Source organism: Dermacentor albipictus, chromosome 7 (assembly GCF_038994185.2).
Source record: "Dermacentor albipictus isolate Rhodes 1998 colony chromosome 7, USDA_Dalb.pri_finalv2, whole genome shotgun sequence".
Lineage (NCBI taxonomy): Eukaryota > Metazoa > Arthropoda > Arachnida > Ixodida > Ixodidae > Dermacentor > Dermacentor albipictus.
This window is the reverse complement of record NC_091827.1, coordinates 34,295,853-34,311,547: the sequence shown is the minus strand read 5'-3', so window position 1 is coordinate 34,311,547 and position 15,695 is coordinate 34,295,853. Positions and strand designations below refer to the sequence as shown.

The 15,695-nt window shown below is 47.3% G+C and overlaps 1 protein-coding gene and 1 non-coding gene across 2 annotated transcripts in view; one reads left to right on the top strand and one right to left on the bottom strand.

Moving 5' to 3' along the window:
* Positions 1 to 14,526, bottom strand: part of LOC139047787 (glyoxylate reductase/hydroxypyruvate reductase-like) — a 29,502-nt gene extending 14,976 nt beyond the window's left edge. The window contains exons 1-2 of the mRNA XM_070521869.1: positions 14,306 to 14,526; positions 1,302 to 1,429 (exon numbers count right to left, since the gene is read on the bottom strand). Coding sequence (XP_070377970.1) covers positions 1,302 to 1,429; positions 14,306 to 14,376 — 199 coding nt within the window. The 5' untranslated portion in view covers positions 14,377 to 14,526. The remainder of the gene's footprint in view (positions 1 to 1,301; positions 1,430 to 14,305) is intronic.
* Positions 619 to 693, top strand: TRNAS-GGA (transfer RNA serine (anticodon GGA)). Its single transcript has one exon. It is a non-coding gene; the product is annotated as a tRNA-Ser (tRNA).
* Positions 14,527 to 15,695: the final 1,169 nt, after the last annotated feature.

Sequence of the window (15,695 nt, the reverse complement as noted above, 5' to 3'; positions counted from 1 at the left end):
CGCATAAAAATAGAAGCAACTTAATAACAAACATAGCAAACTTAAAAGAGAATAGACCCACATATGAGACGCGCAGCAATGAACAATGGCTCATACCCTCGATGGTGGCTGCCCGGCCGCGCCCAAGGGCTGAACTGAGTGATTGCAATATGCAACGCATAAAAATCTGCAAATAGTTTATCTCGAACAGGACGTATGGCTATACACTCCAACAGCACTGAAAAACCATCGGTGCTCAGACAGAGTCTAGAGTTCTGGCTTTGCGCGTTTGTTTGTTCTTAATCAGCGGACAAAAGTACTTTTCCACACGAATTTACCACGTTCGTTCGCCCCTAACATTGAATTAAAACACCTCGTCGCTATTTATTCTGACAACTTCTGCACTTACACGTCTTCGACGGGGAAGAAAACACCCGATATGGAGCACCTAACGCGAATAGATTAGAGCACTACATGTTTGACGTAGTAGTTCTGCGGAAACCCGCAAGGTGGAAAGAACTACTACGTCAAGTTCTTAGTTCTCTCCACCTTCCGGGTTTCCGCAGAACTACTACGTCAAACACTTGCCTTTGCTTCGTGTTGTCGACAAATTCGACTTCGCCCTGCCATCTGCTAGCCGCCTGGTTAGCTCAGATGGTAGAGCGGCTGCCCCGGAAAGGCGGTGGTCCCGGGTTCGAGTCCCGGACCAGGACGAATTTTTCTTCAACTGCGAGGCTTTTCTTTCGAGGAACCCGTATGGGTTTCCTTTGTGGCAATTGCTACGAACGGGTGGATGTGATTTTTTTTTTCCTTTATTCATTAGAGCACTACATGGGCCGCACTTTCCGGGCCGGGCCCGCGGCTCCAAGCCTGGGTCCGGCTCCAATGCTGCTTCGCAGCTCGACGTTGCTTTGGGATATTGAACCACGGCGCGCATGAGCCATGCACTCTAAGAACAGTTTACACCGTTTGGCTTGCCCCTTCTGCCACACAAAAATAATCGTCATCTGCCTTGATGCGTTTCCTTTCTTTATCGCTGCGAGCCCGGAACTTTCCAGTGACGAACGGCACGCGCGTTATCAGCATAGAACAGTTTACACCCTTTGGAGTGCCTCTTCTGATAACGCGCGTGCCGTTCGTCACTGGAAAGTTGCGGGCTCGCAGCGATAAAGAAAGGAAACGCATCAAGGCAGATGACGATTATTTTTGTGTGGCAGAAGGGGCAAGCCAAAGGGTGTAAACTGTTCTTAGAGTGTGCGTCCGATTGAGGGAAGGTAATTCGATAAAGAAACGAAAAAAAAAAGATGGCGTGCCAGGCCTACCTGCCGCGATGACGTGCTTGTCGATTTTGTCAGTGAGCATGCAAAGCAGCGCGTCCTTGCCCTTGACGTTGGCCAGCAGCACGTCGTAGTGCACCGGCTCCTCTTTGTCCCAGTGTGTCACGTTGCAGCTGCGGGGCAGACAACGCGCGTTAACTATAGTTTATCTTGTTTATCGTTGTTACGAAATGTTGTGCTGGCGTTCGATGCTGATGACTTAAGCTAACGCATGATGCCCTGTGTGGCGCAGTAACTAGTGCTGTGTTTGATTTTGAGGTTTTGTCAAAGTGCGTATGGCAAAGTTGTGTTTAATATGATGGTTTTGTGAAAGTGTACGACAATGTGAACAAAATGCGCGTGCCTCTGCTGCTGTCTTTGCCACTGTAGGTGCGAAGGAGTCCCTCAAGCCATCCTTGAATGGATTTTCCCTTCGCCTCCCATCGCATGTATATGTGAGAAACCAATAAAGAATAAATAAATAAATAAATAAATCTCCACGTAATTGCCAACGTTATCGCACACACACACACACATTATATATATATATATATATATATATATATATATATATATATATATATATATATATATATTATAATACAGATACATAATACAGGCAGCATAGGATAAAACGCCACAGCATGTTCATGTCTATAATATAACATCATGAAGCGACTGTACGAACATTTCATTTGAAATTATTTTCACAATATCACTTGGTAACCGATTCAAGTCTTGAGTTGTATTGGGGAATAAGGACTTACTGAACACGTTAGTTTTACGTAAAGTTTCTTTCACTTTGAATTCGTGATTATGCAACTCTCATAGACACGTAGCCGGGCATATGTAAGTAGTTGGTGTTATTGATACCTGTTCTTGAATGAAAGCTATACGTATGCATGTAAGCACGAAGTGTAATCGTTCCTTAATTACGAGTTCCAAATGTACGTTCTGGGGTGAAATTTGGAAGCGCAGCAACACTTTCCAGTTGTGTCTTCACCTTGTTGGCGCTTGAGCTTCTATATTCCGACAGCAAGTATACGTATTAATTGAGTAACTGTGAAGCCGCCGTAGAACAAATGCCGTGTCCTTGGTATAAACCTGCATGCCGCGGTGACTCGGTGGCTATATGGCGTCGCGCTGCCGAGCCCGAGGTCGCTGGTTCGATACCAAGCGCGCGCTGCGGCCGCATTCCGACGGGGGCAAAATGCGAAGACGGTTGCGTAAACATGCTTTGAGTGCACGTTTAAAGAACCCCGGCTGGCGAAGATAATCCCAGAAATCTCCAACGAGTCCCCTCGTAAGCCACAACTGTGAGCCAATTTATACACCCTTAAAGTGAACAACTTTATAAATCGGTCTATAACTCACACTATTTGGATGTGAGGTATAAACCGATTTACAGCCTTGTGCACACTTAAGGGTGTGAATGAGCTTAACAGTGAACTGTGTAGTTTCGCGAAGCTAAACCGGATTTATTATTTATACAAAACGGTCCCAGCGGCTTTGTTTTCATGGAGTTAACGGCACCCGTTTTAAGTATGCGCTCTATAGCTTCGCGTGTCGGCTCGTAACGCACCTTCAGCGTATTACTCACGAAAGCGGCTGCTATCTTTCGTTTCTGGGTTAGCTACGGTTAGCCACGCATTGAAAGGTAATTTGCCCCTTCACTCAGAAGGCCTCTCTTACGCAAAGCGTCGTCCCGAGCTTCTTCAGCTTGCGTTTTTCGTATGCGAACGTCTCTCAAGCGCTCAACTGCTGGCCTCCTAATGCATTCTCGCTTTCTTTTCTTTCCCCGGCTTCGCGGAAAGCGCTCTCCTCCTCCCCCTCACCCCCCTTGTAACAACCGGCGCCGCCAACAGCCCGCGAGGGGCCAAGGACGACCTAAGCCAGCGTCGGCAGTTCCGTTCTCTGTTCAAGCAGCTGCGTGACGCTCGCCGGCGTGCCCACTCTGCCGTTTCCTGCTCTTTCTTTCTTTCTTTCTTTCTTTCTTTCTTTCTTTCTTTCTTTCTTTCTTTCTCTTTTTTAAAGCAAAGCTTTCTTTTGCCTCTTCCTTTGGCTTTTCCACTGCTGCTCCTGCTGTTGCCGTCTGGAAGACAGCGTAGGGGGGGAGGGAAGGGGGAGCGCGGCACAGGGGTAAGAGGACGTCAGAAACTCGTCTGGAGATCTACAGGACCATTCCAACGCGTCGCCACACAATACCCTCCAGACTGCTGTAACTGTGAGTGAACCCCCTCCCCAGCCACCCCCCCCCCCTCCCGCCCCCGCAGAAAGCACTGAAGAAGAGGCAGCGCTTAGTTTCGTACTAACGCCCAACAGCCCAGAGGGGAGAGTAGATAGAATGGCAGAGAGGAGGTGGTGGAGGGGGCAGGGAATCGGTACTAGAACCGGTGCAGACAGGAAACGAGAGAGTTTTAGTTTAGGGGACGCAAGCGACTTGCGTACGCAAGAGCTAGGGGCCACGCTACTGCGCATGCGCAGACCCCTACGTCATGGTCTGCGCATGCGCAGTAGCGTCGCCCCTAGCTCTTGCGCACGCAAGCCGCTTGCGTCCCCTAAACTAAAACTCTCTAATAACAGCACTTTGCCCGTGGAAGTTCGCATGCACGGGATGTGGGGGGGGGGGGGGAGGAGGCGAGGCGGAGGCAATGAAAGAACGCAAGCAAACGGTACCATATACTAAATACGGCAGCAGTTGAGGACAAACTGGACAAATTTAGATTCAGGTACGGAACGTTTCTGCAATTTCTGAGAAATAAAGTTCGCCGTGCAAAGTTGTCAAGCGGCTATAACTGACGCAGGGCGTGCAGAGGCAAAGCTATCTTAAATCACCGCAGCGTCTACAGACGACACTGCGGAAGCGGTTGTCCATTTAGGTGCACGTTAAAACATCCCAAGTGGTCAAAATTTATCCGGAGTCCCCCTCTACCGCGTGACTCAATCATTTTACGGGTTTGGCACGTAAAGCCCCGTAATTTCGTTAAAGTTTAACACTGAAGCCACAATGCGGTGCGCCGTGTGAGGCAACGACAATGCTAACCTTCTCGGGGGTTATGAAAAATGGCGCACAACCTCAAGCAAGCACCATTTCGCTATCTATTCTGCGTACTACACAGACGGGTGCACGCAAGGTAACGTTTTACAACAACTCACCACTCTCGCATTGCATTAAACGCTGAAGAACTTAAACATTCGCCGTAAACATCACCGCCGATTATCCGCAATCAACGCAAACAGCCCAGAAAGCTTCGCTTACATTGATTCCTACAGTGCGTGGTACCCGCATTATCTCTTTTTTTTTTCAAAAGCGATAGTCTGTGCGGCACATTCAACTCTCGAGTTATTACCGAAAGCTGGGCAAAGCGTCCAGCTTATTCGAATATCCCACAGAACAGGTGAATTACATGGCACATAATTTTTCATTTCAGGGCAGCCTTGAGAAACAGTCAAAAGCTTCAATTTAATAGCTAATCCGAGCGCCAGCTTTCTTTTTTGTTTTTGTCCCAGTACTTCATGAACGGCTTGAGAAGGCGAAGCGGTCCAAGTGTTTATTCAGCAGCCAATCACATAATACCTTCGCGCGGAAAAGAACGCGAAGCAAAAAATATATAGAGAGAGGATGCGGCGACCCGTGGAGTTTCTTTTCTCTTTTTTCTTTTTTTTCTCGTCGAGCGCAGCCCGAACTTCGTCGCCGTAAGCGTATTTCCCGATTCTCGCTTGAAGAGGCAGAGCAAGCATAAGTCGGTTCCTGACGCCTATAGCACACGAAACAGCTGTGAGAATCGCATGAGAATGACAAAGCGTGGAGTGACGTACGTCAACGCGCAGGATGAAATAAACAACACGCCACGGTTTTGGACATTCGGAGAAGAAGCCAGCTGCCGAACCAAGCTAAAAAAACAAACCGCTTGACCTAATGAAGGGCTCCGCACGTAAGCGCAGGGAGCTACGACGTACAGACCCTTTTTCGAGCGGCAGTTTGCTCTAGAAGAACAGAGATGGCGCTGTCGGCGGCGCCCCGCGCGTTGCCTCAGCGAAAGCGGCACGAATGCGAATCCATTGCCGCTTCTTCCCAGCTATTGAGCAATCGGCTGTCCCAAATGCAACTGGCTGTTCGCTAACGCACTGTACTGCATGGGACTGTGGAGCGAAGACGTGTGTAGTTGCTGGCTGCAAAAATAGTGACTAGTATATTAAGGAATCGAATGGATCTGCGACCAAGTTGACGGACAGCTGCTACACAAGGACTGCCTGTGTTGCCGGCGCTTCGCCATGCACGACTTAACTCATCAGCCAGAGTTTTATCGCTAACCTCCTCCGAAAGTACTTCAACTCCGGAACGTCGGCAAGACTATACCGCGCCCTTACGCAGTGACAAAGGGAGCACCGAAGCTTCCTGTCATAGTCAGTTTCTCGCACGTTATATAAGTGCATCCACCGCAAATTATACGCCAAACCTACGCCCACTCTATCCCCAACGTGCCAAGAATAAGTGGATGGGCGCACACTTGAATCAACGCGCTGAAGCATGGGCGACGGCGACTACACCGACAGCATGCACACGAATGTTCGAAACTGAACGTTTCTTGACGGTTCTCAGAGTAAGTGAGTTACCAACCATAATAGGTATTTGCTTCACGCTATTGCAAAGTGCAAGACATCTACGTTCCAAGTCCCCTTGAGCGCAGCAAGAGCAAATCCATCGCAAATGAGCCCAGACAGAGACCGCGCCGAGTAACAGAGTCAGAAACATGACAAGCCGCTGCTTCAATGTGATTACCAAATAAAGAGCCAACAGCAAAACATGATTCAAGAGGGGCTTGGGTGCGAGCTAGTTGGCACGGGTCATTCGTTTTAAACAGCGCCAAAAAAAAAAAAAAACACGGACAAGGAAGAGCCCAGGACCAGCGCTGTTGCTGTGTACAGCGCCGGTCCTTTCCTTTTTTTTTTATTATGGGGTTTTACGTGCCAAAACCACTTTCTAATTATGAGGCACGCCGTAGTGGAGGACTCCGGAAATTTCGACCACCTGCGGTTCTTTAACGTGCACCTAAATCTAAGCACACGGGTGTTTTCGCATTTCGCCCCCATCGAAATGCGGCCGCCGTGGCCGGGATTCGATCCCGCGACCTCGTGCTCAGCAGCCCAACACCATAGCCACTGAGCAACCACGACGGGTAGCGCCGGTCCTGTACTGTACGTATCACATTTTTAACGTCAGGAATTGACTCAAGTATTTATTTCAAGAGGCGCAGGCCGACCGAACGCTTTCTTTTGGAAACGCACGCACAACCTAACAGCGTTTATACACCCAATAAAGGTTGGCCACCGAACGTGAGGACGATGGATGAAATGCGACGAGGATGACGTCCTGCGTACATGTGAAAACAGGGTCCACACTTGGCGCTCGCGTGAAACGGGAATATGTTTCTATGTCGCGCTCAACAATCTCTTTTGCTCCCTCTGTTTTCTTTGCAACAGAAAACACACGACATACGATGACAGCTGTCAGGCGAAGACAGAGTAGCTGTCTGACGCGGAAACTTGAAACGCAACGCCCTGACGTCAAGTTCTGCGCGTCGCAAAGAAGACTGTCTCAAACAGTGTTAAAAAGGCGCCCTTATTAAAGGCCAAAGCGCAGCTACACGATAGTAAGAAGTCGACCGTCAAACGCCCGACGACTCGAACACAACGATTGAACTCAAAGCGTATCGGATGTGCTATATATATATATATATATATATATATATATATATATATATATATATATATATATATATATATATATATATATATATATATATATATATATATATATATATATATATATATATATATATATATATATATATATATATATATATATATATATATATATATATATATATATATATATATATATATATATATATATATATATATATATATATATATATATATATACGCGTGCTACTAAGGCATTGTGCAGCTGCAGCGCCAAGCGAAAGTCACTGAATGTCGAACGCGACGACGCAGGCCGAGCCACTACCTCGACAGCCCACCACGTGAGCGTCATTTTTATGGAGCCCACGCACGGCGCTACAAGCAAGAGCGAAACAGAAGAAAGAAAGAAAGAAAGAAAGAAAGAAAGAAAGAAAGAAAGAAAGAAAGAAAGAAAGAAAGAAGGAAAGAAAGAAAGAAAGAAAGAAAGAAAGAAATCGTCTAGCGCGCCGTCTGCCCGAATTGCACTGATCGATGCTCGCCGGGGCTGACGACCCGACGGGAAATTGGCGCGTCGAAACTGCAACAAAGGAAGGCTGACCACACCGGCGCTGTGCATGCCCGTGGTTCCTTGCCTTTCGTATTGAGCGTTTTTCCCACTGCTCACACCTCAAGTGTGGAATGTGTAAGCCCACTCGGAGAGCCGTCCTCCGTAAGTCGAAAACCGAGCTTTTCAGATGCCCGTGTCGACGTTGAGTGAGTGAGTGAGTGAGTGAGTGAGTGAGTGAGTGAGTGAGTGAGTGAGTGAGTGAGTGAGTGAGTGAGTGAGTGAGTGAGTGAGTGAGTGAGTGAGTGAGTGAGTGAGTGAGTGAGTGAGTGAGTGAGTGAGTGAGTGAGTGAGTGAGTGAGTGAGTGAGTGAGTGAGTGAGTGAGTGAGTGAGTGAGTGAGTGAGCGAGCGAGCGAGCGAGTGAGTGAGTGAGTGAGTGAGTGAGTTCCACTTTCATTTCGTGAGTTCGTGATTGAATGAGTGAGTTAGTGATTGAATGAGTGAGTGAGCAAGTTGTTCCCACTTTCCTTTCGTTCATTTCATGAGTGAGTGAGTTGTTCCCACTTTCATTTCTTTCATTTCGTGAGTGACTGTCACATTAACCGAAGAACACGGAATTAGTAAATGCGGATTATGCGACAAAGAATTACAGGACGCACGACGCCACATGCAGAGATTCACGCAAGTATACGTTAACTCTCGGAACTCCTAGAAGTTGCGCAAGCACGGGGTCTGGCGAATATAAGCGACGCGAATTAGTTCTGTTAACCGAACACCGCGCATGCATGCTGAATCGGGAGGCACCACAAACCGATAAAAAAAATTGTATGCGTTTTAAAAGGTGAATACAATGTGTTACTGTATAGCGCGCCTACACCTTTCTATAGATAGAAGTCGTTCTGCTCGGTTACTATAACCTTCGCGTTGCTTATTGGCGACAAGAGAGTGTCACTAATCGAACATCACCCGCGTATATACATCCCAAGGCGGCAGGATCACGCACACCAATAGACAACATACGAGTTTCGCATAATGTGAATGCAGTGTGCGACTATTTGCATGCCTATACGTTCTCGTAGCAGACACATTCTGTTCGCTTGCAACCACACAAAACCCAAAACATTTTCCCTCGTTTTCGATTCTCTGGAACGACTTTTCAATTGTGCAAGGTTAACGTAAATGCTACTTAATTACCATATACTATATTTTACTTTTTTTTTTCTCCGTGCCGGCGCCCAGACCGACTAAAAGACGCCGGATTCAAATCTTATTGATTTAAAAATAAAGTTTACGCTCCGTATACTCTTCATGGCCAAAATTAAAGGTGAGCAAGTTCCCATTTTCATTTTTTGTAGAACGGCATTGTAGAGTTCACATAAGCCTCGCGCTGCTTACTTACACACACACACACACACACACACACACACACACACACACGCACGCACGCACACACACACACACACACACACACAAACACACACAGCGTAGTGAATTCAGCGCCTTGCGGGATGGCGCAATTTCCAGGCTGCCTATATACACAGTAAGCGGGAGGACCCTCCCTCCTTTCGCAGCGCTCCTGGAACAGCGTCAAGGTGACCTTCTCGAGCGTGTTCCAAGTGCTTTCTATACGGGGACAAAAATAGCAAAAGAAGCTCGAAGAGACGATCCAAAAGAGGCACCCGAGGAGCACTTTCGGACAGAACTCGTTTTGAAGCCCAAGCTTGTCGAGCGTCCGATCTGCGTTTATAGCCTACAGAGCCGTGAGCTAGTAGCAAAAAATAACGAAGAAGAAGTAAAATAGAAAGAAACACCAAAGCCCATAAGCGCACACGGAGTATATCCCAGACAACACGCAGGTCCTCTTGAAGTGGAAAAAAATAAATAAATCGGAAGTGAGGAAAGTGCGTTTGTCCGCGCGTCCTAGAGAGTAAGCCAGTCGTAGAGTAAACCAATCATAGAAAATCCCCCATGCGATGCCTCTAAAAGATTAATTAAATTAAAATTTTTTTAAGCGCGGATTTTTGGGGCAACAGTTATCAACTATACCAACTGCCAGTTTACCAACCACCTCTCTTGAAATTGCATTCAAGATGAAATAAACATTCATTCATTCATTCATTACCAGATTACCATCTATAGCCGAACCAACGCCTTGCTAATAATATTAATCAATCTGTTGTGTTTAACGTCCCGAAACCAACATATAGGTGCTGTGAGAAATTCTACGGAGGAAAGGGGAGAGGAGGACGACTTCGGAGCGATTTTCGGACCCGTTCATAGTTTTCTAGATGAACGTGTGCATTTTTTTAACGCGTGCCCTTTGCTCCCGCGTAGAGGGATCCCTTCGCCTTTTTCCACACCCCAACCCCATCGAAATACGCGGGCGCGCTGCGGCGGTGATCGAGCCCACGACCTCGCACTCCTTCAGCAGAAGGTCACATCCACTGAACTGACTCGGCGGGTGGGCGAGAAATACAGAAAGACAAAAATAGAAACAGCAGGTAAAGCTGGACTCGAAAGCTTACGATTTTAACGACGGTGTAGCAAAGAATAAACTTTTTTTTACCAACAGGTGAGCTCTCACAAGCGAAGAGAAAACAAAAGATGAAAAAACAAAACGAAACACGTAAGTCTCGAACATCAAGTGCTCTGCCAAGAAAGAGAGAAAGTAGGTAAAGCTGGACTCGAAAGCTTACGATTTTAACTACAGTGTATCAAACAAACTTTCTTTTTTACCTATACGTGAGCTCCCACAAGCCAAGAGAAAACAAAAGATGAAAAAAAAAAAGGAAACGAGTAAGCCTCAATCATTAAGTGCTCCGCCGAGAAAGAGAGAGAGAAAGAGAGACAGCAGGTAAAGCTGGTCTCGAAAGCTTACGATTTCAACTACGGTGTAGCAAAGAATAAACTTTCTTTTTTACATACAGGTGAGCTCTCACAAGCCAGGAGAAAACGAAAGATGAAAAAAGAAAAGGAAACCAGTAAGCCTCGAACATCAAGTGCTCCGCCAAAAGAGAGGGAGAAAGAAAGCGAGACAAAGAAACAAAGAATCAACTGGTCGCCATCGTCTCCGTAAATATGTTGCGCCCTGCGCGCAGGTTGCATTTGCCCCCAGCACCGAGGAGGAGGGGCAACCTCGCCTACCTCCGCTTCTGCGCTGTTATAATCGGAAAGCGACGAGAGAGAGTGAGACCGTGGGGCCTCTTTTAGGGGGGACGGCAGAGATGCGAGGAACTGCTGAAAGCGTGGGAGTGTGCGGCGGGGTTAGGAAACGGAGTCGGCGAGGAAACCATGCGGAGCCCTAGTAGTAAAAAAAAAAGAAAACGCCTTAGGAGTGCGGTATAGCAAGCTGGGAGAGCCGGTATATCCGCGTTATTGCCTTACAGCGCGAACAGATCAAACACGGACAAAGAAGAGAGACGTAAAACGAGCGATTTGGAAGAGTACTGCTCCAAACGGGGGCAGAAACGTTTGTCTGTAACTTTGTAGCTCCCCGTCCCAGAACCGTACAGCTGAAGAAAGGGACATCGCCGTCCGAAACTTCAAAACGAATCATGCTTACCGAATATGTAGTTAGTTAACAAGCTATTGCGCCTTTCAAGGTCTGTAAGCCAGTATAACTATACGGTCCCAAGTCAGTGGAGCCCGTCCTGCGGCTGTCAATTTTCTAATTTGGTCCCTCCATTCCGTATTCTATTGCCTCTAGACAGCGTTTCCCATTATTTGGCTCACGTCGAGGGCGCCCAAGGTTGGTCAATATTGGCCACACGATGGGGAAACAGTGTCCACTGTATTGCCAGTCTGGTCCCATGTAGTACCGACGGTCGCCGGTGTTGCGCAAACGTAATCTCACGTTGGGCATGCATTGACATATGGCCGCGGCGACCACACCTCGATGAGGGCGAAATGTATACTACTACTACTACTACTACTACTACTACTACTACTACTACTACTACTACTACTACTACTACTACTACTACTACTAATAATAATAATAATAATAATAATAATAATAATAATAATAATAATAAGCGTTTGTGTAGGCAGATTTAGGTGCACATTAAAAAAAAACAGCGATAAAACCCTCAACAGCTCCAGTTTTGCATCAAGACGTTAAGGCCCTCGAAACAACAACCAATGCTCCATAGAAACTGAAGCATGCTCAAAATGATTTAGTTCTGTAACTAGAAATGTGATATCTATATTTGTTTTTTTTTAATGTATTCTTACCTTGTTCTTTCGCGTTTCTTGTTTGGCTTATTGACACGCAATTTGTACGCGCACGTTTATTACGACGTATTCCATTTTTGTATGTCTACCTGCTATGGTGCCCAAGGGACTGGATGTATTGAAAATAAATATATGAATAAAGAATTTGAAAAAGAATGAGAAAGACTGAACATGGTTCGTTCGACTCGTATAGATAAAATTAAGTCCTTCATATTAGACTGGTGTCAGCCGCCTTATACGCACCCCCTCCTGAACTGCGAAATTTCTCCTCTTTAAGTAGCGCAACGTTCAAACCGGCACAAGGTGGGCTGGTACGCGGCTTCTTTCCGACGACCCCGAGCCACAAACCTTGCCCCCCGAGAGACTGATAGATAACGAGCGCCAACACAACAGACCACTTGTACGACCGCGTCGAAGGACGCCAGCGAGCAAAACACGTACACTTCTATCCAATTAACCAGCCACATGTACAGCGTCTGTTAGTTCCTGTTGTCTAGAAGCCCAAATTAACCCTGCGTCTATGCCTTTACATCATAAAGGTTAAAGAAAGAAAGAAAAGGAAACGAGAAACAATAAAACAAAATTTTAAAAGACAATAAAACACGGATTCGCCCCACTATAACGTACAACAAGGCGAGATGGTGTTGCAGCTGTTATATTGTATAGTTAGGTTGTAAAAAGTCGATAAAAATAGTAAAAGATGTTTCGTGCATTCCTCGTGGATTGCGAAGCCAACTGCGCTGAAAGTGACGAATCAGTACTTTATTTATATTTTTAAAAAGTTATACGGCTTTGCAGTCGTAATTTATGAATGAGTCAGCAGGCAGCAAACATCCCTTCTGCGCCAGCCAGCTGTATCGCGAAAACAAACAAAGAACAAAAAAAAAGAAACAGTGAGCTGTTCAGCTCCGACAAGCGAGCTTCGCTGTTAAGCAGCGCGGCCCCGAGACAAAGCCAGCTCTGTTACGCCCACCTGACGTAACTTCGACGGCGCGCCATAAAAAATCTGGCGTACCGCGCAAATAACTTAGTTCCACAGGAACTTATCAAAAACGCCAACACTCATTTTTCCTATTTTTCCTCGCGTTTATCGGCAACGCAGCGCATGCCGATATATTTATCTGACAGCAAACAAGTTTCCGATTGCGTCAGTTTCGTTTGCAGACAAAAAAAAAAATACCAACGCCGCAATAACGGCACGCCAGGTACTACGTCGCATAGATAAGAGACCAATTGAGTCACCTAAAAGCGGAAGGAGCTACCACGCTCACTGAACTGCAACATTTCCTTCTCAAGCCCGTGCACGTACTCAACGCCCGCACTATATATACGTTCGGCGAGCTCTTATCTCTCCTATCCCCCCCCCCCCCCCCCGCTGCCCCAAGGCCACCATCGCGGCATATTTCACGCACAGGTAAGCACATGTGTAACCGTGCTTGCTTCTCTACGACGATCGCACATGTTACGGCATGCTCGCATCGGACGCGCTCTCGCTACAGCCGTCGTTCGCTGTTGAAAGACGAAAATAAAAGGGGGCGGGGGAGGCATAAAGGAACAAAACGGGGGGGGGGGGCGCATTAACCCACTACGCGCGAGCGTTAACCCCTGCAATTCTAAGGCGGGGCTCCGCGACACAGGCGCAGACTCTTATTAAACAAGGTTGAGGTACTAAAATAAGCTAACCCTAGCCGCAGCCCGTCTCGAACTGTCTCCACAGATTGCAAACAAACAAAAGCCTCCAGGCAGCAGCAGCCGCAGGCATTCAACTTCCTCGAAGCGCCCGGCGATTGTCGAACAAACGCGCGCGGGAGAGTTGTCATTCAGTTGACCTTCGGGTCCCGAAACCCCTCCTCCTTCAGACAACATGTTGTAGCCTATATGCTTTCCGTTTCCTCGACGACAATTTCGCGCCGCAGAATCAACGCCCCCGACGAGAGGAGAGCACGCCTGTAATGCGGCGACTTTCGGTGAAAAAAAGACGCGAAAGAGAAGACAGCGAGGCAACATAGTTGCCGACTGGACCTAACGTAAGCCGATCTGCCAGGTCCGAAAAAGCCACGTCTGTCAAGCGTCTCGGGAAATGCGCGAGCAGATTTCACCGAGCGAAGGAAACTGAACGAAAAGCAATCGGAAGGCGGCAGTTCGTAAAGCGCGCTCTCTCGTTAGCCGGAGTTTTGAAAGAGCACTCGCGAGAGAAATATCTTACGCGAGATATGGTGTAGCATTTTGGCGGGCTCCATTTGAATGCCTGACAGATGCGGTCGCGACGCTCAGCCTCTCCACGATCGTTTCGCAACGTTGCGTCAAGCCGAATTCAAATCGCGCGTGCCGGGTCCCATCACCCTGATAGCTTGGGCCGTCCCAAATCTGCCCAGAAAGGGCAGATTAATCCAATCCATTCCATCAGAAGCGTCGTCGCTCGAGTGACGCAAGGATCCCAGACCTGTCAGAATCGAGCGGCTTCCGGCGGGCCGGCTTTCGCTAATGTAAGTTCATCGCGTCAATGAAAGGAAATGTGAGGCTTACTGCTGCTTCAGCTTGGCCATCGCCTCATGCGGGATGTCCGGCCTCGTGACATACACATTGGGGCGCGCCATGGCAGTTGAGGATGAGCGAAAGGACCCCGCGGTTTCGGAAGCGCCCTGGACCGAGGACCGGCAACGAAGTAGTCACACGTCAGCAGGTGCCGGCTTGCTGCCCTGTTCTCCGCCGCTTTGGCTCGCTGCCGCCGGTCTCGAGCGCGGCGCTGGCGTAGGGTGCTCCTTATCGCGCCTGCGCAGTGGGTCATGGAGGCGTGGTCACGTGACCACGCTAGCAGCAACAGCAGGCGCCGGCGGCGGCTAGCAGACGACACGATGCAGCCGGCCCATAAAATGCGGAACCCTGCAAGCCCGTTGTAGTTGTGAAGCTGCGAGCGCTTCGAATAAAGCAGATGGGAACACTTTGAAGCTGTTTTATCGGCTAGCCAGTCTCACAAAGCGCCAGCTTTGCAGCTCTCGTCACTTGGAGCGGTGGGAGTGTGAACGCCATTGCCTACTACGCGAAACAACGGAAACACTAAACAAAAAAGAAAACTTTTGTGCTTTGTAATCGGTTAGCGCTAACAGTACTAGGAACGCTGGCTGGACAGCACTGTGATTAGCTTCGTTACTACAAATTTATTGTTTTTTTTCTTTCTCATCTAGATCTCTTGCGTTTCGTTTCGTAGTTCGTACCATTTCTCTCTCTCTCTCATTTTTTGTTCTTACGAATCGAGCAGAAAGCTTGGACTGGCCGCGTATGACGTAAAATAGATGTGGGGTTGCATGAGTGTGCAAAACAACCACAGGAGTGAGCAATTTGATATTGATCCAGGCCGTACTCGCCGAAAAATACGTAATGCAATGACCGCTGACATTATTAAAATAAACCTTTAGCTTTTGCGAGGTTTAGAGCTTCCAGTCACATACACATGTAAAATGGAAATTCTATCAACGGAAGAATCACTGCACCGATCTGTATAGAATTCGTCGCAAATTTGAAAGAAATGGATACCAGCACGATAATTATATTGTTAAAGATGACAAGAATAAAAGAAAAATGTTACAAAAACTGCACGGGCAAGCATACAACTCCGTAAATTCACAAAGTAATCGGCGACACATTTATTACCTGCCTTTGATAACGCGTTTAGAGCGTATAAAAAATAAACATGTTACATTAAATTCTAAATACATCATCTTCAGCGGCTTCGTCAGTTCTGCAAAAGTTTCAGTCACAAAATGCCCTTGCAGTCAAAAGCCAAGTGCAATAGAGATGTGCTAGCTTTGTACTTTGCAAAGCTGTCTTATTTGCCTAGGTTGCAAAGAGGTCGGGCTGTCACCTTGCCCTTTCACTTCCTTATATTATTGCGACGTTTTCAGTGTCATCTCGCAGT